Source organism: Artemia franciscana, chromosome 10 (assembly GCF_032884065.1).
Source record: "Artemia franciscana chromosome 10, ASM3288406v1, whole genome shotgun sequence".
In the NCBI taxonomy this organism is placed as follows: domain Eukaryota; kingdom Metazoa; phylum Arthropoda; class Branchiopoda; order Anostraca; family Artemiidae; genus Artemia; species Artemia franciscana.
In genome coordinates, this window is record NC_088872.1 from 16783744 (window position 1) to 16809593 (window position 25850).

Genomic DNA, 25850 nt, shown 5'->3' on the forward strand with positions numbered 1-25850 from the left:
CTTTTAAGCAGTAACGGCCAGACAAGTAAGGCTTCGATTCTCTTCTTGAGTAGAAAATGAGACTGCTCTGGTGAGTGTCGTGGTTGCTGGGACTTGATTCTTCTTAAGTGATGTTCTTCTTCGCTATTTTCTGTGCTAAGCCCCTCAGAACTAAATGCATGTGGCATTATGTCCGTGGCTTTCCATTTTCCGATGCTTTGACGTACCAGGTAATCCTCATGAAACGTTAGACCTCTGGATAGGATTAACGTAGATGCGTTCGGTGCATGATAAAAGGTTTTAAATACATTTTCATTAGAAGAGTTTAACGGGGGAAGTGGTAAGTCATTTTCAAGTTCATCACAAGTCGCAAAGGATTCTTTAGCTATAATATGTACTAAATGGTGCTTAACTGAATCTGGTACATGCCAATCCATATCCGGTTTACGGCAAAGAGCCTTCATTACTTGACCTGGACACTCATTATACGTAGCAACAAGACATGCCATATTACCTTTTAAGAAGTTTAGGTATCGAGCAAAGAGCATCGCACTTTCTCGTGAAAAAAACGAGTGCAGATATCTTCGGGGACTCCTTATGTCAGACCTTTTTCTACCCAGCTTGGTGAAATAAGGCCTACAATAGAACTGTAGGCGTTCCCTTAAGATTGACTTTAGTTTCTTTTCTGGCTTCGTTTTGGGTGAGTCTAGCTTCGCCTTGATGGATCTGAATTTACGAATTTGGAAAGTGCCCAATTTATCTAAGATCTCATCTTCTTCTAAGGAGCCCCACCTCTTACCTTCGTGATCCTCATGATATTCAAAAAATTTTTTTCGCCGTTGAACTTCACCAACTGTCTTCTCAGGAAATAGGTGCATATTCGTGTCAATTTTCTCGTATTTTTTCTTAAGAAGACGCATGAGATGTTTGTCCATTGCTGATGTCCATCCTTCGGCTTTATATTCCTTTTCTATACCATCTTCACATAATTTTTTGTACTGTCTTTTTATTGATGAAGGATTTTTGTGGATAAATTGAGGAATATTATTAGCAATTTCTTCGGAAGACCATCCAGATTCAATGAAAGAAATGATAAAAGCATCTTCTTCTCTTGTAAACTCATGTTCTCGTCTTCTAGCCTCCCTTGGAACATTATTGTAAAGTGTTTTTAATTGAAAATATGAATAGTCTGGAAATTTTTCCAACAGTTCTAAGTCTTGATCATTGAAATCACACGCCATTTGCGATACATGCTTTGTGAACCTTTCAATGTCTTCCGTCTTCAGAGCAGCATTTGTTTCCAATTGGTAGCGCTTAATTTGCTGATTAATCCATTCTGTTGCTCTATTGGGAAAATACTTTTTAAATTTATTAGCAATCTGACGTTCCATGATCAATTTTTGCAGCAACTTTTCTTCTCCTATTGTTATGGAAGTCTCAAGCAATTTAGGCTGAACGAACGTGGTCCATAAATGTCTCAATGCATCTGCTGTAACAGTTTCTTCTAGCTGCTCTGAACCCAGCTCTATATTCACCACATTAGCTAAGGTGTTCCAATTAATGTCTAGGCAATCATCGATTGCTAGAAGCTCATTACTTTCCTCTATTGCTTTTATTTGCGTCAAAATCTGTTCTATTTGGTGAATTTTCGAATTCTTCTCGTCTTTGGACAGTTGAGTGGTAGCTTTGCAATCTGGAAAATATTCCCGTTGTATTTTTCTTTTTACTTTTTCTAAAGTTTCCATTTTCGAATTCTTTAATAAATCAACTAACAGTGAAGCTATTTTCCTTTTCCTTGTGCCTTCTTTTATATAGGAACAGATATAGTCCCTACCATTGCTACAGCTGGAAGGCCTAAGATCCTCCTCACCGTTATTGTAATTCATAGCTTTTTCTTCAAATTGCTCTTTACTCATTGCTTTGTCTATATAAACTGATGATAGCCGTACTTATAAAGCTAATTTATATAATTTATGACATCATGCTACCTATACATTAATGACGTTGTTTTTATTTGTGTGTGTGACGTCATACCCTTGGTAGTATGCAAACAAACGCAATGGACAGGAAACACTTGTCTTTTTTGCCGTTATGATTAATGACTTTGATGCCTTTTCACTGCTATTTTTTTATGATGTCATATGAACTGTTCCGTTATGAACTCATTAATATACTTTGCATGGCACAGTTTTTATTTTGAATCAATGCCATTCTTATGGGGATTCAGGCTTTTTTCAAAATTCCAATAAATATGGGAATCAAAACGTATCTCAAGGTTTCGGTTACCATGAGCTAGAGTCCGTACTTTCTTAGGTTAACATAGTGGATGTTAAAACCATGAGTGTCACATGACGGAATAATGGAAATGTTTGTCAGTTTTACAATTTCGTCTACAGCTCCTTAAAGATCCAGGGGATAAAATACCCCTTGGATTCTTTTTGCGATCAGATTATGTCGGAACAGTTTTTCTGAAGCAGAAATTAGAATCTTTGCTTCCAAGTGTACATGAAGTATGGGTCTCGTATAATATTGTCAGTCGGTTGCTCTTTTCTAGGAGCTATATTTTGAAAGACTAACTAGAAAAAATAATAACATCGAGTTCAACGTATATTCATCAAAATATACAAAAATGTATAATTTTGCATTTTTTTTTTCCAAGAAGAGAAACATGGATCCGTGTTTATTTGTTATAATTTTTCCCCCAGGGGCATAGCAAGTGATGACAAAAAATTACAGTTCTAATGCCTTTTTTCAACCCACAAAAAAATTCTACAGCAAAATAATAGTGTTTTGGCCATTTAGTTGTACCAAATTACGATTTTGCCTCACAGATGCTTAAATAGCTGTCGATTCAAAATTCTACGAGTACCAATCAATTTAAAAGTATTGAGTTACTCTATTTTAAGTTTCACAGTTTCAAAGAAAGTAGCGTCCCGTGGTGGGATATTCTTTCCTGAGATGTCAAGTAGTCCATTCAAAATCATTGATTAATACCTACATCAAACAGTTCCTGGTAACCAACTAAGTAGGGAGCGACTCAGACCGATCGTTGCCAAAACTCTAATAAAATAAGGTATTTTCATAGCAATTGATACCTCAAAAGAATTGAACTTTTATTTGATTCCAAATATATATATACATCCTGAAATTTAATGTTACCCATCAAAATCTAAAAGCCCGAGAAAACTCGCATTTTATATGAAAAAGTGAAAAAAGACACCCACCCACTCCCAACCCAAAACAGCAAGTAATCTTATTAAAAATTATCCTATTAGATTTACGAAATCAGAAAACTCTCTTGTAGAAAGTTGAAGCTCCTATGTACAAAAATGCATTTCTTTTTTCAAAAGAAAGATAATAGATGTGTATTTGTTAATTTTTCTAGGTGACCAAAAAGATATTGAATGAAGAAATGCTGTTTTTTACCATTTTGTGGCACCAAACCTTTATTTTGCCCCTTGGAGGGATCACAGATATGTTTTTTTGTTTTTCTGTGTGGGGAGGGGTTGAATAGATGGTCATAGCGACCCAATGATCCTAGAAGATCAGGAGAGGGCTCACTTAAACAGAAATAAATATTTGCAGTGGCCTTTTTGAGTAACTAAAAAGATTCTACCAGGGAAAGTGGCGCCTTCTGCCATTGTATGGCAGAAGGCATTTTACACCATGACATTTTACATCATGGAAGAACAAGTTACAATCGATTAAAATTCTGAAATAGCCAAATAATTTAAAATACCGAAAGAAAGTAAAAAACGTGAGGCGCGGCATTAAAAACCTTGCTAAAAAACTTCTTGGGGGAAGGAGGGTCGGCAAGTGCTTCTAGGAGTTTTTCTTCAGCGATTTATAATGATAATGCATTTCTTTTTCTATTTATATAATAGACAATATGTTTCTAATAAATAATTATTATGAAAGCCTATTTCTTTTCCTTTATATACAATGTTTCAATATAACTAAACATGTTTGAAGAATAAATTAAACATCAGAGATCCCAATTAGAGAGGTCATGTTGGCTTCAACCGAGAAGAAAGACAAAACATTGCGTACAATATTTATTTTTATGAACAATGATACCCCTCCTCGTCCTCCAGAACTGCTTTGGTAAGAAACTATTAAGAGATGACATTTTTGTTAATTTTCAGTTTGATATTTAAATTTTTGTTCTAAATTTTTGCTACAGTAATATTTTAAGTCTTAAGCAGAAAAAGTGACAAAGCGGAAGGCTACCAATTAGGTTACTTTAATTTATTGATATACACAGTTTGGCAGCAAAAAATCACACGCTTAGGGTGCTGATAGCTGACATCATATCTCTACTTTTAGTCACAGAACAATTTTTTAAATTTATTTATTTTAAAGCCTCTTTTGATGTTTCTGAAAGCATGTAGTGATGCATATTAGTGCATCAGATATTATGGTGAGGAATGGTGGGTTTGTTGTGTAGGTGGGGAGGGAATACTAGGTACCTCAAAGTGCATTTGAATGCGTAAGTTATCCATCCCTTCTTGAATCTTCAGATAAACGTAGAAAAGAGTTGGGACAGATGATGAAGTCAGGAATAAATCTATAATCTCCCTTCATTTGAAGTAATCCTTAATAAGGTTGCAGTGGGGTGAGAGGTCCCTTTTTGCTGCATACAAATGTTTCCTTTTATTAAATATGATATTTCATTCCCATTTATACAGGTGAAAATGGAGAGGTAGAGGGGAAGGCAATTGATGAGTAAAGTTAAGAAGTTTACCTGGTGGGAGAGGCAGGTGACACCAGGAACTTTGTTTTATTCCACTTTTAAATGCAAATATCAGGTTTATGGGTTTTTATGCTACTCAAACCGTAAGTAGGGACGGACTTCAACTAATAGTGACAAAACTGTAAGAAGAGGTGCTTTCAAAACAATATATATCCTTAAGAAATAGTGTGGTTATGGTGATTGAAGATAGATAAAAACTCTTAAGTTTGAAGACACCGTAAAAAGTGAAGAATCTGATAAAATATGCCCAATTTTGAAGAAAAGTGTGGAGGGGGACCCAAAAAGGATGAGATATTTTGGTGAAAAGTACACCACCGAAATCAGCATAAAAGAGAAAGCTGTTGTAGAGTTTTCAAGTTATGCCTACAAGAAAGTGATTTTCTAAGGGATGTTTGACAGTTTTTAGGGGTGTGTGACTGTATGAAACTCTTGGTTCCAGAATATTGAGAGAGGGTTAATTTGAAATTGAATGTTATGTTTACCTTTCTAGCAATTTAGAATATATGAATTTAGCAATTCAGGTATTATTGTATTTTCTTCCATTTTGGGGTGCGAAACAAGAGTTTTAGCCTGAAGGGTACCGAAAAGCCATTGAGTGGAAATTCCAAGATAACAAGTCTATTATAATTGATCAAAAAACTATATATTAAACTTCTCTCCTTCCTCTTTATCTTTCTACGACTTATATAAACTAAAACAACTGGTTCCTTCACTTCATGTTAATTTTGGTTCGTCTCCTAACGACACATTTCGTTTTCACTTGCGATTCAATGTGATTTTTGCTCTTTCTTGCTCCATGCCTTATTTTGTGCTGTTCAAAGTCATTTGTCATCTTATTTAACTTTGCATACTACATAGATACAAAAATCGATCCGACCACTCCTGGAGGGGGAAGTGGAACGATGTAAACTGCGTAACCTAAATATCTGCTTTGTAACCTATCTAGATTTTTATTTTCAGCCAGAAAATCCGAGGGTGTCAATTTTCAAAAAATATTGTAGAGCCAATTAAAAAAAAAATTATATAAATACATACAAACATACACAATTGCTCGTTTAAAGAGATTAGATTAAAACATTCTGCATAATGATGTCACATTAAAACTTAAATCATGATATCTGTGTGGTCATGAGATTGTGGCAGATTCAGCGGCCATGAGTTAATGCATATTTCATTACTATTGCATATGTATCAATATAGGTTTAAATTCTGGATTTACTAAGGTCAGTGTCTAGGCTTAGGGTGATGTTTAGTTGCGCTATTCTGCAAGCTTAGCCACCTGTAGTATAGAAGCAATGAGCCTTTGAGGCTTGAGCCTCGATTCAGTTAAGTTTGCTCTACAAAAGATTAAAGATTAAAAATTTTCGAATATTACATATCACACACAGGAAAAATTCTTCGGCTTTCTCTTAGCTGGATTCAGGTTTCCCTCTTGTGGGTGAACTAGTAAATAACCAAATTTAGGCCAACCCGAAATTTCAAAATGCGTTTAATAAAACTGGGCTTTTGAAGAACTATTCACAGCACAATCAATATGTAATTGAATAGGCTCTCTTTTAAGCTGGCTGTTTCTGTATATGACGCTATTTACAGCTGAACTGTATTATATATGACGTCATTCCAAAAAGTGGAAGCCTAAGACACCATACACTAGAGAAGCAACTTGTCTAAGGATGCGCTTGTCTTATCAAATAATACCTGTGTAACATCTTGTGTATGAAAAAGCAATTTTGGTCAAGTATTGCAATTATTTTCATCTTATCTTTTGTTACTTAAGGATAAACGTAGGTTTCAAACTTGGCTTTCATATGAGCCTCTAAACATATATCTGTGATGTTTGGTTACCCTACTAGTAGTGACAGAAAAAATAAGAATAAAAAAAAGAATCCACGACGCTGCTTCCCGAGTGAAAAAAAAAATTCAAGATTGTAGGTGATCTTCAAGAATGGGAGAAGAGCTTTACGATCTCAAATCTTATTCAAAAGCGAACCAAATTGGGGATCGTAATTTTTATATAAAAGGCTTTCAGCTATGGAGGCTCAACCAATACAGTTTTCATTTCAATCCAAAACCACTTTATGGGAGTTTCTGGCTATATTTGGGATCTCTGTAAATTCGTTTTTACAATAAAATGTATCGTTAAAGTTAATTGAATTAATAGATATCACTGTCCTGAATCACTTTTAAAATTTTTGCCACAATGAGCTAAAACCCAATCTATGCTAGGTTATGCGCATGATTAGTTCCTTTTTTATGACTATGGCAGTATATTTACATACTAATATAGGTAACAACCTTGGTTTTTCCAAGAAAAATTTCTGGGATACGGTGATTGGCTGTGGTATTATTCTGTAATCTCAGCCGTCTGAGATGTGGAGGCAAAGGGCATCTGAGTCTAACTCTCGTTTTAGTTAGGTCACCCTACAAACAATTGCCAAATATTACTCGTGAATATATCACGCACACAAAAAAGCTTTTAGTTTTTTCTTAGCCGAGGCCTTTGAGGCTTTATATTTACAAAAACAAAATGTATATTTTGTTTTTGTAAGTTTCAGTGAAGCTATTTTAAGTGGTGCCCAAGGATATGTCTCTATATCTCTATAGAGGAAAGCTCCCCGTGTCATGACTACACAGTCTCTCTAAAACAATGCGGTTGGTCCGTCTCGAGACAAAACTAAATAAAAAAAAACAATTATTTGTAACGGTAAGTAAGGAGCGACATTAAAACTTAAAACGAACAGAAATTACTCCGTATATGAAAGAGACTTTTCCTCCTCAACGCCCCACTCTTTACGCTAAGGTTTCTTACTGTTTTAAAAAGCAGAGTTGAGAGAAAGGTCAAACTTTAGCGTAAAGAGCGAGGCGTTGAGGAGGAAAAGTCCCTTTCATATACGGAGTAATTTCTGTTCGTTTTAAGTTTTAATGTCGCTCCTTACTTACCGTTACAAAAGCTTTTTTTATTTGTATATTTAAAATCAGCATTAAAATGCAATTCTTTTGATGTAACTATTGGTATCAGAATTCCATTTTTTTAGAGCTTCGGTTACTATTGAGCCGGGTCGCTCCTTACTACATTTCGTTACCACGAACTGTTTGATAAGGATTTACAATAGAGCTTCTCTCGTCAAATTACCAAACCCTAAAACATCGATGATTTGAGATAAACTTACACAGGTCTAAACTAAGCTAAGCTGATGTCCTTTGAGAGGGACATTGAGTTCTCTTTGTTTTTTTTTTTTGTTTTTTTTTCTTATCATGGCATAAGGTGAAAAATTGTAATACTCTCCTTGACAGTTGAAAATCATAAAACTCAACTTTCAAGTAATTATGAATAATCAATTCTCTCCTCTACGACCATTCATAAATCTGATTAAAATATGTACTGAAATTCTCTGCTGTGGCTTACAACTTATTCTTACTTAGTTAATAACCAAATTTATATTCCATAGCCCATATTATTGTTTGTTTTAATCTAGGAGGTTGTCCGGCTGGAAGCACAATATTGGTTGCTAGTAGATACACCTAAACAAGAAAAACAAGAACCTGTGCCTACTTATGTACTTCGAGTGTGTATAGCCTTGGAAAAATCTCAGAAACCGGGAGAAGGAGTTAAAACCTCAGCTAAATTAGCGGAAGAGGAGGGAAGGAGGAGAGAAAGAACAGATCGCTTAGCTGGTACGGTACACTGATTTTGAAAATTGTATTAGAAGCTAAAAAACTTGTTAATGCTTAGGAAACAGTTCTTACATGAAATATTTTGCCTGTTATCAAAAAGGAGTTTAGAGATAAAATTATGATGTGAACTAAAAATAATATTTAAAGGGTGTTCTTATTAAAACCATTCAATGAAGGACATTCTTATCAAAAGCCTAACACTATATTCTAATACTTCTGTAAAATTGTGGAAACATGAGGTACATCCTCTCATTTTGCTGACACAGATGCTTATGTGCATTGTCTAAGAATAACAAATTCTAAACAAATCCGGAGCCCTTTAGGCTATGTATGATAAAATCGGTGCGCACCAGAAGCCTGAGAATCTTAGCATAGACCAGCCTAAACACCATATAACCATATGGTGTTTGTGCTGTACCATAAATATGGTGTGTACCATAAAGTTATATATGTTGGACGTCAATTACATACATTTTGTCTTTGTCATAAGTCTTTAAGAGATTTAATTTCAAAACTTTAATGAGATATGCACATAGTTTTGGTTCAGAAAATTATCACATTCAGACATTCACCGAAGAATTGAAAATATAATTTACCATTATGAGGTAAATGAATACGAAATAAAGTAAGGTAAATGAAAGAGAAAAATAATACAACAAAATGAGCTAAGTGAACTTGAACTGTATTATCCGAGTGTTCGATGTGCTGTACGTGCAATTTTGCGTCGGTAAGGCCAGGGGTTCGAGTCCTGGTTTTGCGAATTATTTTGTTTAAAGGGGCGTAGCGGTTTAACTCTGGAAACTCATTCAGAGTCAGCCCATCTCAAAATGGGCACCAAGAAATCTGGGGAAAACACAGAATCGTGGGAGAATTTGCCACCAAGGATTCATCACATTCTATACCGAAGGCAGAGAATCTGGAGACCGGTATGTGCTCTACATGAACCATTGCCTGCGTGGCATTTTTTTTCTATGTGAACAAGCTGAAGCACGAGATACTTTTTGTACGACCATATTTCTGATAATAATAAGTCGTAAATACCTATATTTCAAGACTTTGACCCAAAATACATATGGTCATGGTCCAGACAAGAATCACATCAACTACTACTTACATCTAATCACAGCAAATATCTCATCAATTTGGGATTGCATCTAATGCTTTACTACTACTTACCCAAGCAGTAAAGACAAGAATTTAATTAGAATGTTTGAAAAAACAATAGCATATTCAGGGCCGTATTTAAATCTTAGGCATTCCTATGCACAAACATTTTTGCATCTCTTGGCCCAAGCAATTTTTTTTGGGGAGACACAGATATTTACGGAAAATTCCCAAACATTTGGGGATAATAGAATCCCTGAACACAAGACAACTCTCAGCTGCCATTTTTGGGAGACATCCGACAGTTTACAAGTGGCTAAAATCTATTTTCATTGAATAGGCAGGTACTTCGACGACAAATCACATCAGTCCAATTTTTTTTCAAGAAAAAACAATCCCTCAATATTTTTTGCACCTATTGGCATTGTGCGCCTCTAGGTCATGGCCTAGTGGGCCCATCTGGAATTTCTGGCCAGAGTATAATCATTTTCAAGTTGAATAGGTCTGATCCAAATGCTAATAAAATTTATATTTATTGCATATATACACAGCAAAGAAAGTAGTAATGCCCCTCTGCTCTGAAAAGCAGTAGTAGACCAGCAGTAGTATAATGGGTATACCAGGAGCTACTTGCCCCTCAAGACGTTATTATTTGCACCTGGATCTTACGCAATACTGTAGATCACCTATAACGGTACAGTACTCCTATTTAATGGGGAATGCCTGGTACGTGATAAGGATTTTTTAGTTATGCAAATGTTACGAAATTAGGAGGGTTTTCTAAAAGATGCAGGGGCCCAACAAATCAGGATATCCTTGATTGTAACGTCATAGGGGGGGAGGGGGGTGTTACCAAAGAGAGAGTGTTTTTTCTTAAACAATCTTAAAGGCCCCTAGAGTATGGGGCATGGTCCAAATTGATCCTAACCCAAGATTGTCATGCTTCACAAGGATTTTGTGTCAGCAAACAAAGGATTTTTGCCACCATTTTCTATGAGCAAAACCGTTAGAGGGACCAGACGTCTATTGACTTTCTTAGGAGCAAAGGCTTGTATGTAAACATTGATTGTACCGCTATTTCCAGAAAACAGAAGCGTTATGTGAACCGCTATTGATTTTATAGAAGCAGTGGATTCCTGTTATTCTTCTAGTGGGACTGAGTAATTGTCTATTATCCCTGGGGGTATAAAAACTTGATTAAAAATGGATACTACCAGAAATTTGAAGGAAAACTGGGTATATGCTTATAGGCCATTGAGGCTCTCTTTCTATATACCCCCCTTAACAATAAAAGATGGGCATGCCCAAACTAATATATCTGTGTTAGAAGATGGGGGAATGCACAGGACAGTTTCAAAACAGAAGCTTATTGCCGATTTTCGTCCAAAACAGGTTTGTTTGTACATACCCTTCTTTTGCAGTGGAAGCTGGTCAACGGTTTCAAGGTCACAAAGATTCATAGAGCCCTCCAATTCAACCAAAAGCCATATATGAAGACGTTTATTGACGCCTTTGTCAGTAAACGATTTGGGGCAAAAACAAGGGTTGATATAAAGGCCCTAATTCCACTGCTGGGAAGGTTGAAACAAGAACACCTAGAGTGTCGGCCAAATTTTGAATCGTAGTCGATTCTTGACAAAGAATTTTTGAAACTAAATCTAGAACCTTTTTAATTTTTCTTTCCGGCAGGAAAATACGAATTAATCGCGAATCCAGCAAAAAACCCAGAAATTCTATTCTTTGACTTGAAATGAGAACTGACTTCTCCGGGTGAATTACAAACCCCAGTTCTGACAGTAATTTCACTGTTTCATAAACACTGTTTTGACATTCTAAAAATGACCTTCCCAGAAGAAGGGTATCGTCTAGATAAATAATTGACAAATAACCTTTTCGTCGAAGAAGGGAGAAAACGGGTTTCATAAGTTTCGTAAGAATCCTTGGGGCAGATGATAAGCCGTTTGGCATAGATGTGAAAGCATAACAACAATCTACTTCAAAACAAAGCCACATTTGATCATCAAAATCAACAGGGCATGAGTAATAAAAATCGACAAGGTCAACAGAGGCCATATAAAAATTTTTTGTCATTAAAAGAAACGCAGACAGAACAATTTCCATTTTAAAATGGTAATATTTAATGCTTTCGTTTAGTTTTTTAAGATTCAGAATAAACCGAGAAGACCCATCTTTTTTGCAACATCTTTGCCAAAAAGAAACTCCGCGACTTTGACTTCGGGAGCGCATATAACGGATGCTACCATGGGATCTGGGGTCACCTCGAATTTCATCGCATGGCGTCTTTTAAACTTAAATCATAATTGGCGAGGCCAAGCATGTGAACTGCATCTGTTAGGTTTTTAACAACCTTTTCTTTTATATGCTCATTTTCGGGCTCAAGAATATCATTTACTGCCTCTAAAGCACAAAAGGTTGAGCCAACAATTGTCCGCTGCACTTGAAGTGCTTTAGCATCCCTCTGCTTAGTACATGCTGAGAGAGTAGCCCAAATTTCACTATTTACCTTGGGAAAAACAATTTTATCTATATTTGCAGGCCTAGGGTGGCGCTCAAATAAATATTTTAGCTTCCCTATTTCCAAAGGCTCGGAGAAAGCTCTATTTGTAACTTTGGCAATTTTTTTATGGATCTTGGTACCCCCTTTGTCACCAAAACGTTCTTCAGAAATCTTTTTGAATAGAGAGTCATTTGACGTGTTTTCTTTTAATCTATTACCTTTTCGCATTTCCGTAGAAGCCTTTTGCTTTCTTTCACGGATTTTTGTGGGGCTCACAGAGCCAGTTCTTATGGTTCTAGAGCCTATTTGTGGGCTTCAAGAGCTAGATTTGTCGTTCCTAGAACTAATTTCAGGGTTCCGAGAGCCATATCGAGCATGAGTTTGAAACTCTGAGCTCCAAGAGCCATTATTTGTTCTATGATCACTATCACTCTCACTTGAGAGTATTCTGCGATGCGAATGAGCTTTATATCGCCTTCCACGTTCATAATCTTCATCAACTAAACTGTCCAACAATCCAATCACTATTTCACTGTCACTCATTATTTAATTTGGTCTGTATCAAAGCGAATGCGAACGTCAACTGGTTTTGAATTGGTCAATTGAAGCGATTGCACGCGTCTATCTCAGTTTAACTCGAGGCGAAGCTAAGGCGCTCCTTTTGGAGTAAAATTTTAGATAATAACATTCCCGCTGGCTGTGTGATATTAAAATTTTCCAAGGAAATCATTTTGCAATTTTATTACAATGTTTCTAAGCTTTAGTGGCCAGGAGAGGGGCAAGTCCAAGTATATTATGAAGATACTGATTCGCTCCTGTTGAAAGTTAAAGCAGATAATATGCTAGACGATTTGGAAAATGGTAGGCATATTAGCTCTCAAAAGGACTACCAACCAGGACGAGTGCATTTACCCAGAGCTAGTAAATTGTCAAGCCCCAAATAAGTTGTTACTTCTAAATTCAAAGATGGGGAGCGACTAAATATGCAATGGTGTTCTAACAGGTCTGAAGAAGTACTGTGTGCAAACACACAATAAGGATATCAAAAAAGTCTGCAAATGGCTGCCATCACAATAAGTAAAGGAAAATTACGATATGAGTGTTTATAAGAACTATGTAGAAAATAATTTAACGCTAAGAGTGAAGGTCATGGCGATTCGAATACATATGATATCCTGAGAAAGGATCGTACATGTGATATAAAAATTAGACCTCATGATTGGCCACTCGTTACCGAGGAATGGATATAATAAACGAGCCTTTGTGGATGTCCACTCATCAAATTACAATACAAGGAATATGGTAGTATAACTGATTTATGCCTTGCTATCAATAGAAGAATTTTCTAATTTGAATCAATTCGAATCAATTGACTAAATCAATTTGAAACCTATTGGAAAATTACCAATAATGGTAGTGTTCTATTAGACTCGACACCATGAATATAAGTCAATGTGCTCAATTTGGATCCCTACATGTCAAAAGACAAGTCTTATTGCACACCCTCGGGTTTCCTCGAGCATGTTTAAAGTGTTAATAATATCCTGTTGTTAATATTAGTCCATCAACTGTTAAGACAGGGCACTGGCTATACTTTTTGAAACATCAAAGAATGTTGAACTTTTTTATCCTTTTGGCCCACCATCTTTTCTACATGCCTCACATTAAAACTTCCTTGAGCAAATTGGAAAGTCTGTTATTCAAAATCAGAAGCGAGTACAAGATTTATCAACCAAAAGTTCTGGTTTTCATACACTATTATATTTATGTTCTTATGTCGTGGATATACTTACAGTGAAATTCTTAGCATTTATGGTTGAAATCCTCGATTGAACGGTTTTCCAGTTGAAAACACTCTTTCCCACCTGTACCGTATAAATTTCAGTGCCATAAGAGTAAAATGCTTTAATAATATAACTGACTTATTTCTGAATAAAACTTGCATGTGCAAGACTCTGTGTCCCTTATATTTCTTCTTCCACGTCGTTAATGATATGCTGCGGCAGCTCGCCAGGATTCAACTTGTATTTTGTTGGCATGCAAAGTCAGAGTCACATTTTCTACAATTTCATGTAGCTTCATTTTATTATATCTCTTTGCAGAGTCAAGAATACTATTTTGATTCACATAATTAAATTCACGTGTTTCAACTTGTTTATTTTAAGTAATTTTACACACGAAGTTCTCATATGAAGAAGCACTTTCTTTGACAGCCAAATAAAATCAATAGGTTTATAATCATAAACCGCCGGTATCTAGTATATAATCATAAACCGCCGGTAATAGTAGCCGGTATCTTCACACTGATATCGCAAAACCAGAATCTATTATTATTATTCTGGTAATTGAAACGTAGACTAGGTTCTTCCTCGCAAAAAAAAACAATTTAAAACCACGACGATACCAGTCTCTTAAAAATAAACTGAAGTCACGTTTAAGGTTTTTTGTTATCATGCCAGGGTATTTTCGCACTGATCACATTTATCATAGTGACAATTGGAGTACAGGAAACCTCTAGTGTGAGAGTCACGAACTTGTTCAAGATAGGAATTACAGTTTTTAATTCGTAATACGTATCTCTGTGAAATTTACATGGATTGTATAATCTACACTTTTCATTATAGTCATCAACAATAGCATAATTCACACAGGATGACCATCTGGCCAACGTTTGCAAACATAATGTACTTATGTAAAACATTTTCAATGTTGCCTTTCCCAATGCTAAGAAAGAAAATAACTCACGGTCAATAAAATGAATATCTTCTCGGAGGAGGAGTAATTGAGTGACGTCACAAAAGTTGTTTGGGCATGATGTCTTAAAATGTCGACTTATTTCATGTTGCTTTGGAAACTAGTCGTCCAGTTAGTGGTGAAAAGCATAATAACAATATCATTTTGTTCATTAACATATAAATAAATTGAGTAAATGCATCTAGTCAACGACGTAGCAGTTCCTTGCAGTAGTCCGAAGATGGAGAATCGTTTCACATTGTATCATTAAGCATTTTTTGAGAAAATATTTGACTTTGAAGAGATAACTTTAGAAAATCATCATCTAGAATCAAATGTTTTTTCCAAGTTCACAAGATTCTGTAAGAGTTTTTTGTTCTCAAATCCAGTCATTTTAATCCTGACACCCTCTCTATCAATTATAGACTAGTAAAGATTCTTTCTCGCTAGCAGCAAACTTATTGCATTTTGATAGATTGATTAAGATCGTTGTTCTGAATATATTTCACCAAGGCATTTAATCTTCCTTATAATCTTAGCATACACATTATATTCACTTTTGATTCAAAGCAAAACTGGTGTTCTGACTTGAATATATTTAATGATATTACGTGCTGTGCAAACATCTCGTCCCATTCTAGGTTTAGCTGGCAACTTCATGTAATATCTACTGCCAAATTAGGCACTCTGGACGTCATTTTGCCGTTGCTAGTGCCTTCAATATTCAATAGAGTAAAAGCTTCCATTACTAGAGAAATAATATCCTCGATGTTGACACACTGTATCCCCTTTCAACATTAAAACAAATCATAAGATTCAACAAGTCACGCCCAATTACGTCACCCTCACCTGTAAATATTGGACCAGGATCTTTTTTACAATCAGGGCTTCCCCACCTGATGAACAGACTCTAATATTCCCAAATAGCTAACAACCAAGGAAATCCTGTTTGGAAGGGGGAGGGCTCTCGTAGGTTTATAAACACCCTTAGGTTTTTTAATAAAAACACTCTCTATTAGGCATCACCCGAAAAACTTTGACGTAAAAATCAAGGAATCCTGATTTGGTGGGCACCTGCATCTCTTAGAAAACCCTCCCTATTACGTAGTATTTGCATAACTAAACAATCCCTATGACGTAGCATGAATTTCCGACGACTTAGGTGTAGTTTACCGTCCCAGGTACAATATAGTATTGCGTAGGACCCAGGTGCGCGTAATGGCGTCTTGAGTGGCTAGTAGCTCCAGGTCTACCCCTATGGGCCTAATGGAAACCATGGAGGGATACTACTTAAACAAGAGCTAAGAGCTCATATGGCACTTGCGCCATATGAGCTCTTGCAAAATTCTGAGAATCAATAGATTGATTTAAAAGGAAAATCAGAGGCTTACTGCCGGTCAGAATTTAAAATAAGAGCTCTGAGTCACGAGGTCCTTCTAAATATCAAAATTCATTAAGATCCGATCGCCCACTCGTAAGTCATAAATACCTTATTTTTTCTAATTTTTCCCTCAGATGTCAATTCAGTCCCTCGGATGGTCTAATTGGGGAAAACGACCTTATCATGTCAATTTGTGCATCTCCCTGACACGCCTACCAATTTCCATCGTCCTAGCACGTCCAGAAGCACCAAACTCTACAAAGCACTGAACCCCACCCTCTAACTCCCCCAAAGAGAGCAGATCCAGTATGGTTACGTCAATCACGCTTCTATGACATTTACTTTTTCTACCCACCAAGTTTCATCCCGATTTCTCCACTCTAAGCGGATTCCAAGATTTCCGGTTTTCCCCCCCAACTCCCCCCAATGTCAACAGATCTGGACGCGCTTTGAAATAAAAGCTCTAAGACATGAGTTATTTCTAAATATCAAATTTCATTAAGATATGGTCACCGTTCTTAAGTTAAAAATACCTCAGTTTTTCCAATTTTTCCAAATCAACACATCCCAGCTTCTCCAAAAAGAACAGATCCGTTCCAATTATGTCAATCACGTATCTATAACTTGTTCTTATTCTTCCCATGAAGTTTTATCCCGATCTCTCCACTCTAAGTGTTTTCCAAGATTTCTATTTCCCCCCTCCAGCCCCCTATGTCCCTGGATCCGATTTGAATCGGAAATGAAGCATCTGAGACATAAGATCCTTCTCTATATGAAGTTTCATTAAGATCTGATCACCCATTCGTAAGATAAATATACCTCAATTTTCACGTTTTCCAGGAATTCCAGTTTCCCCCTCCAACTTCCCCAATGTCACCGGATCTGGTCGGAATTTAAAATAAGAGCTCTAAAGCACAAGATGCTTCTAACTATCAAATTTCATTAAGATCTGATCACCCATTCGTAAGTTAAAAATAACTAATTTTTTCTATTTTTTCCGAATTACTCCCCCCCCCCAACCCCACTGAAAAGAGCGGTCCAACTAAGTTTCATCTTAATCTCTCCGCTTTAAGTGTTTTCCAAGATTTCCACCCTCCTTCCAACCCCCCTTGAATTCCTCCCCCCAATGACGCTGGATCTGGTCGGGATTTAAAATAAGATATCTGAGTTACGAGGTCCTTCTGAATATTACACTTCATTAAGATCAGATCACCCCTTCGTAAGTTGAAAATACCTCATTTTTTCTAATTTTTCAGATTTAACCCTCCCCCCAACTCCCCCAAATAGAGCAGATCCGTTCTGGTTATGTCAATCACTTATCTAGGACTTGTGCTTATTTTTCCCACCAAGTTTCTTCCCCATCCCTCCACCCTAAGGGTTTTGCTAGATTTTAGGTTCCCCCCAACTCCCCCAATGTCACACGTATCTTGGACTTGTTTTTATTTTTCCAACCAAATTTCATCCTGATATCTCCGCTTTAAGTGTTTGCCAAGATTTTAGGTCCCCCCAGCTCCCCCAAACGTCACCAGATCCGGTCGGAATTTAAAATAAAATAAATAACACGGTATCCTTCTAAATATTAAATTTCATAAAGATCCAATCACCCGTTCGTAAGTTAAAAATACCTCAGTTTTTCTATTTTTCTGATTTAACGGTCACCCCCCCCCCCCCCCAAATGGTCGAATTGGGGAGAAGAATATTTCTAATTTAATTTGGTCTGGTTCCTGATACGCCTGCCAAATTCCATCGTCCTAGCTTACCTGGAAGTGCCTAAGCTAGCAAAACCGGGACCGACAGACCGACAGAATTTGCGATCGCTATTTATCACTTGGTAGAAACAAAGTGCCACAAAAACCAAAGACTGACCGTAATCCTCACATTAATTGAAAGAATCAGTTCGAGAGAAGGGAATCAAGAGCTCTACATAATGAAACTACTTGTTTATTTTAACCATAATGTTGTCTCATCCTTGTTTATTTGTGTATCACCCTTCTCTGAAATTACGCAAGGGCACCCTCAGAAGTGCGTAAGACCGAGTATTTCTCTAAATAGCAATTAAAAAAATATATAAATTGGCGAAGCATATTAATATATCAAATGACCATTTACTGAGGCGTAAATTTTTTCAAACCCTAGGCCCCTCCTATACGAACGAATTTCTCAGGCTCTCCATCCGCTTCACTGAAAATTTCTGAGGCACAGGGCCGAATCGCATATTAAATTGAATCTTTATGGAAACATTATTTTCAATTTTCGCTTCTAGGCTTGACAGCATTGCAGATAGAGCAAGAAAATATCCAAATGACCAACGACTTATACCGCCTTATCAAGAAATATACTGGTCTTCGGTCTGTAATTCGAGATCTTAAGGTAGTAAACATCAGTTTAATTTAATTATTTTGTGGAAGTTACTTAAGTTTGGCTTATGTATCACATTAAATTGTTGTTTATTTTACGCTATGTATTATGCCATAACATATTCGAACAGTAGAGAAAGGTGACACAAAAAAACATAAAAACGAAGGCATAAAAAAAAATAAAGCATATGCACTCCAATTATTAATAAGTAATATTTATTTTTTCAAACTCAATCTCACTAATCCGACACACAGGAAAAATATATAAACATATAATTTCTATTGGGAACGAGCTAGATAGATAATTGATTTACGATGTCCTATAAATTACCGAGAACTTTTATAAAGTTTATCCTGTTGCACATGAGGGATTTCTAAATCATACAAGGATATCATAACAACACATTTTTCAATTAGACCACTTCAATCTGTTCGCGTTTTGGTCGATAACATGGTAAAAAAGGTGATTCCATCTCGTATATTTTCAAATATATAGATAAGTAGAGCTCTTTCAAAATTCTGGGGGGGGGGGAGTAAAAAGATTTTTTTCGAGGGTGGTTGCAAAAAAGCTTAAAAACACATCAAAATTTGCTTATGTTCATTTTATTACGTTTTACGAGTCGGACGGACATTTCGGGGGGTGGGAGGTTCAGACACCCCAAGTTTAGCCCCTCCCTAGCCATTGCCATCTTTTTTTATCACATCTTAGAATTGATAACCTAAACAAGAGATACTATATTTTTTATCTCTATTATGAATATTTTCTGCTAATAATGAAGAGCGGCCCTTATAAGGGAACCATATTAACCATTTTTGTTCTTTATGCATATAGTTTACAAGCCAAGTGGGATTCACTCAGTTACAATCACAGCTTAGATAGCAATTAAATAAAAAAAAAACAAGCTTTTTTAACTGAAAGTAAGGAGTGACATTAAAACTTAAAACGAACAGAAATTACTTCGTATATGAAAGGGGGTGCTTCTTCATCAACGTCCCGCTCTTTACACTAAAGTTTGACTCTTTCCCTCAGATCCACTTTTTAAATCAGTAAAAAACTTTAGCGTAAAGAGCGGGGCGTTGATGAGGAAGTAGCCCCTTTCATATACAAAGTAATCGAAATAAAACATTTCTTTTCAAAGTTGGGTTAGATTAAAACACTTAATTCATCACAATCTCCAATTTTTTTATAGTATAACTAATATGATTTTATCAGTGCTGCATCCACAGCATCACCTGGTCCTAATCAAACCCCCCCCCCCCCAAATTTTTGTTTGTTCGTAAAAATTGCCAAAATTCATGTAAGCACATTTTGTTACATTTTTAAATTTTGGTGGCCTCCCTTGTCGAACAAAAATGCTTTTCTCCCCGCCCCTCCGGAACAGAAATCCTGTATACAGCCCTGGATTTCACCTTTTCTGTATTCGTGTGAAAATTACATAAAAAGGTGAAATGGGTTTGTGCCCAATTGTGAGTCGTCCTGAGGTCAACAAAACATAGACTTTAAATATCATCATCGATCACCATCATTCATCAATTCTGAGCTATTTCACACTTACAACTTAATGTATAATTGGGTATTTTTCGGGAAATCTAGAAAAGTAGAAATTACAAGATTCGCTTCATAGACTTTTGAAAATTAACTCTTAGTGAAAACAATTTTCTTAACATAATTTTCATAGTACTAAGCCTTTCTTGGCCGTATTATTTTATTAAGATCAAGGGGATTTACATTACTTACAATAGCCTGAAATTCAATTTCTCATGAAGCTTTTAGAATACTTCTTCGCTATTTGGGAAAAATGGATTCCCAGCAATGGTCTTTTCTATCGATATAATCTTTTTCTTCGGAAAGAGGAATAACAAGAAATAAAATGAAATTATGTATTTATCACCAAGGCTTATCAACTTTCTCAAAAAGTTTAAAGGATTAAATTAGAAGAAATCGGTGAAACCATATTTTAAAAAATATGAGTACATGTTATGGTTTTGTAAAACGATTTCAGGGTCATGGTCCTTTTTCAAACAGTTCGTGGTAACGAACTGTAGTAAGGAGCAACCCGGTTCAATAGTAACCAAACCTCTAAACAATTGAAATTTGATATCAATAGCTACATCAAAAGAATCGTATTTTAATGCTGATTTTAAATATATAAGTTTCATCAAGTTTAGTCTTACCCATCAAAAGTTACGAGCCTGAGAAAATTTTCATTATTTAAGAAAATAGGGGGGAACAACCCCTAAAAGTCGTAGAATCTTAACGAAAATGACACCATCAGATTCAGCGTATCAGAGAACCCTTCGGTAGAAGTTTCAAGCTCCTATCTACAAAAATGTGGAATTTTGTATTTTTTGCCAGAAGACAAATCACGGGTGCGTGTTTATTTGTTTTTTTTTTGTTTTTTTTCCCAGGGGTCATCGTATCGACCAAGTGGTCCTAGAATGTCGCAAGAGTGCTCATTCTAACGGAAATGAAAAGTTTTAGTGCCCTTTTTTAAGTGACCAAAAAAAATTGGAGGGCATCTAGGCCCCCTCCCACGCTCATTCTTTTCCCAAAGTCAACGGATCAAAATTTTTAGATAGCCATTTTGTTCAGCATAGTCGAAAACCATAATAACTATGTCTTTGGGGATGACTTACTCCCCCACAATCCCTGGGGGAGGGGCTGCAAGTTACAAACTTTGACCAGTGTTTACATATAGTAATGGTTATTGGGAAGTGTACAGACGTTTTCAGGGGAGATTTTATTTTGTTTGGGGGTGGGGCTGAGGGGAGGGGGCTATGTTGGAGGATCTTTCCTTGGAGGAATCTGTCATGGGGGAAGAAAAATTCAATAAAAAGGGCGCAGGATTTTCTAGCATTACTATAAGAAAACAATGAAAAATAAACATGAAAACGTTTTTCAAATGAAAGGAAGGAGTACCATTGAAACTTAAAACGAACAGAGATTATTACGCATATGAGGGGTTCTAAAAACACTTTAGCATAAAGAGCGAGGTATTTAGGAGGAGATAAATACCTCGTCTTTATGCTAAAGTATTTTTAGTAATTTCAACTATTTATTCTACGGCCTTTCTGATTCAGGGGTCATTCTTAAAGAATTGGGACAAAACTTACGATTTAGTGTAAAGAGCGATGTATTAACGAGGGTACAAACCCCCTCGTATACATAACAAAGATATAAGATCATGAAAGTTTGTTACGTAAGTTAATTCTTAAGTAACGTATATTTTTTACTAATAAAAACATTCGTTAAAAATTAAAAGTTCTAGTTGCCTTTTTAAGTAACCGAAAAATTGGAGGGCAACTAGACCTCCTTCTCCACCCCTTATTTCTCAAAATCGTCTGATCAAAACTAAGAGAAAGCCATTTAGCCAAAAAAAGAATTAATATACAAATTTCATTTTAATAATTTATGTGCGGAGAGCCAAAACCAAACATACATTAATTCAAAAACGTTCAGAAATTAAATAAAAAAAAATAATTTTTTTAGCTGAAAGTAAGGAGCGACATTAAAACTTAAAACGAACAGAAATTACTCCGTATATGAAATGGGTTGTCCCCTCCGCAATCCCTCGCTCTTTACGCTAAAGTTTGACTCTTTGCCACAATTCTACTTTTTAAAACAATTAAAAGCTTTAGCGTAAAGAGCGAGGGATTGCGGAGGGGACAACCCATTTCATATACGGAGTAATTTCTGTTCGTTTTAAGTTTTAATGTCGCTCCTTACTTTCAGCTAAAAAAATTAGTTTTTTTTATTTAATTAGATGTAGGACACAAGCAGATAGTTTGTATGGAATATCAATATTAATCCTAATCCTATTTATTTTTTAAATATTAATAATTTCAACAATAATTTAATAATTTAAATAATTTTATTTAATAATCAAATTATTTAAATAATAAATTTAAATATTAATCCTAATCCTAATCCTATTCGCTAAGAAACAAGGATAGGTACTATAGTGTTTACCATGGGCGTTAATCATTAGAATGCGACTGCAGACAGCGAATATTTTACCCAACCTCCTTGATTCGCCACTGGTGGCTCAGGTATACTCAATATCTGCTGAGTAATTTTCTTTCATTTTTCAATTGTTTGGCTAAAATGTGCCTGTCATAAAAGGAATATATTTGATTATAAAGCTAGAATTTTTCATAAGAGGCGGCAAAGTTTGATAATATGAATTCATATCATTCTCGCAGCATACTAGGAATAAGCGAAAATGATAAATTCTCTGGTTGTTTCCAGCTGAGTGAGTGAGTATTGTTGTTCTTAGTATTCTACAACACATTGAAAAGAAATGCACCTTCTCTTTTGCAATTCATCTAAAGCAGTACTAGGAACCAGTACTCTCAAATGGAACTCAAATGCACTATATATGCACTTGTTTGGATGGCTGTGGACAGTAGCATCATTTAGGAGGGCAGTTGCCCCCTAATAATTTTGAAGAAAATTTCTAGCCTATTAGGTTTACTGCTACTAATACAACTACTGCTGTTATAAGTATTGCTGCTGCACAAGCTAAGGGCATTAATGTGAAGCTCTCAATGAATATTAACTACTACTATTATTACTAACAACTCAACACAGCACCACGCCACCAAAGACTAACACAGGGACATATGCTCTTCTTCCATCTCTATCTATTAAAAGCGTCCCTCTTTACACCCTCGCAGGTAGTTTCCTTCAAATCTTTCTTTATAACATCATCACAACCCAGACGAGGACTTCTAATCTTGGTTTGCAGATTTATCCTCCTATTCTTCAAAGCTTTTTTTTTAACTATAGAAAATCACCATGAGCCTTGGCTATTCTACTACTAGCATCTTCCCTGCTCTCGCCGTCTTTACTAATAATACTACCGGTGTAAGTGAAGCTACCCACCTGATACATCTTTTCGCAACCCAACGTCATTTTTTCATCTTCACTTATTCCTAGCCTTAGTGACTTAGTCTTCTTAACATTAATTTTCAAACCTATTCTAGCACACTGAACTCATAAAGCCTCTAAAAGTTTTTTTCATTTTGTTTACATTTTCATCTAGGATGCTTAAATCATTACTATAATCTAAATACAGGGGAGTTTTTTCCTCCCCATTTGATTCCATGGTCCCTCCCCCCATAGCCTTTCCCGTGTTCCTTAAAACAAAGTCCATGAAAATGATACACATAAAGGGGAATAGAACAAAATCCTGCTCAAATCCTGATTTAATACAAAACAGGCTACTAACCTCATTTCCTACCTTAATTACAGCAGTGTTATTCTCGTACATAGCCCTATTCACTTTAGTGTATTTGTCAGGTATACCATACAAGGACAACATATTTTCTAAAGCTCTTCTACCATCAGAATCGAACGCTTGCTCATAATCTACAAAACCGAGCACCAATTGTGTTTGACAACTAAGGCACTTCTCGATTATTAACCTAAAAGTGAAATTTCGTTTGACACATCCTCTGTCTTTTCTAAGACCACACTGTTCTTCTTTCAAAACTTTGTTCATAGCATCTTTCAGTCTAGAAAATATCATATTACTAAGCATTTTGCTACCTACAGAGACTAGGATAATGCGTCGATAATTATGACACTCACTCTTTATCACTAAATGAATATTTAGGCTGATGTTTTAAACTAAATCAAAATGAACTATGATCATGTAAATTGTCAAAAGGGTGACAAAGCAATATCAGAATAACGTCTTACATTATTGAGCTAAACTTTTTAGGATAAATTGTGGCGGATTTTGAACTAGTAAGAATACACTATGTGTATACTTTTAACACTGCTTCTACGGTTACTGTAGCTAATGAAACTCAGGGCATTAAGTTTGAAAATCTAGGGAGCATTTAGGGGGAGTTTCAATTAAACAAAAAACTTTATGCATGCAGGTATTAAAAGGGCATATAAGCAATATCATAGGCAGCGCTGATCTATCATAGCTTGTAATATCATTGATATTTTAAAGACCTAACTTGATTGGAAATCAAAAGTTCTAGTGCCATTTTTAAGAGTCAAAAGTTGTTGGATGGCAATCAGACCTCCTCTTTAGGTCATAATTTACAAAAAAAGTCCAATTAAATTATTAATACAGCCTTTTTATTCAGCATAGCTGAACGGTCTTGCAACTATATCTCAATGGTTATTGGGTAGCCCCCCACCCCACAATAGTTTCATTTGCACATTATGTTTAAAACTAAATTTTGCTTTAAAATCAAACCAAAACGCACTATGTGTACGCTGGTTGCCAATAAGACAACTCAGCAATATCCAAAGAACAACTGAGGGTATTAAATTGAAACTTTTATTCAAACTCTTGCACTTTTGTTACTACTTCTGCTCTTAAGATTCATCTAAATCAAAAGATTGTAAGTGTATCCAAGCTGTCAAAGAGCATAGATATAATTTTTTGAGAATGGTATTAAGTTTTATTTTTTAGGTCAACTAGAGGAGGGATAAAACTGAATTAAATGCTACTATTTGTATCAAGTTTTTCAAAAAGGGTGTATGCTGTTAAAAATTGTTGAAATAGTTTCTCGAGCATACAAGTAGACTATGACAATAGAAAATGAGCAAAAATTAGTTAAATTTTTTTCATAAGATAAGTTTTTCAAAGATAAGTAACTCGATTAAACCAAAAATGAGGAAAAATAGAATCAAAAACCCAAAACTAACATAAATTACAATAATTAACCGAGTCAAACTCAAAACAAGCAGAAAGTACCATAAGTAGGGCTCACAAACCCTATGCCTTCTCAAAGAAAGAACATAATTTAAACTTTACCGAAAAAAAATTTGCTAATTTTTTGTTTAATAGATTTCTTTACTTTTCTTTTAAAGACTTATTGTGTTGACAAATTTTTTTAAAATTAATAGCTAAATAGGTCAAATCGGTTGTAGTTTGATCATAGAATTTGAAAAAGGGGGATCCGCAGCAGGAATCATTTCATTGTTATAATTTTTAATTCCGGGATTTAATTGAAACTTCGATTCTCTTATTTGTCATTGAAATGCCTAAAAGTGCCGATAACGTCCTATTCCTTACGTTTCGGATTCACATACTAATCCATAAATGTAGAACTGCCTCTTTGTATGATACCATTCTGACTTCTTGTTATTTTTGCTTTTCTTAATATTTTTTTTTAACCAGCACAAAAAAAGAAGAAAATTGATAAATGCTAAGAATTATGACTGAAATTAGTTGCATTTCACACAACACCATCACTTCTAGGATATATATCTCTGCATCAGCATGCCGTATGAAATGTCATCTGAGAATAGAATAAACTGAATTTAAACGAAATAAGTAAATTTTTCTCACAATTTAAAACCTTTCTGTGCACATTAAGTAG

At 35.5% G+C, this 25850-nt stretch overlaps 1 protein-coding gene across 1 annotated transcript in view; it reads left to right on the plus strand.

The window, feature by feature from the left end:
• Positions 1 to 25850, plus strand: part of LOC136031849 (uncharacterized) — a 57419-nt gene that overhangs the window by 29716 nt on the left and 1853 nt on the right. Inside the window, exons 4-5 of the mRNA XM_065711707.1 lie at positions 8209 to 8407; positions 18407 to 18513. Of these exons, the coding sequence (XP_065567779.1) occupies positions 8209 to 8407; positions 18407 to 18513 (306 nt within the window). The remainder of the gene's footprint in view (positions 1 to 8208; positions 8408 to 18406; positions 18514 to 25850) is intronic.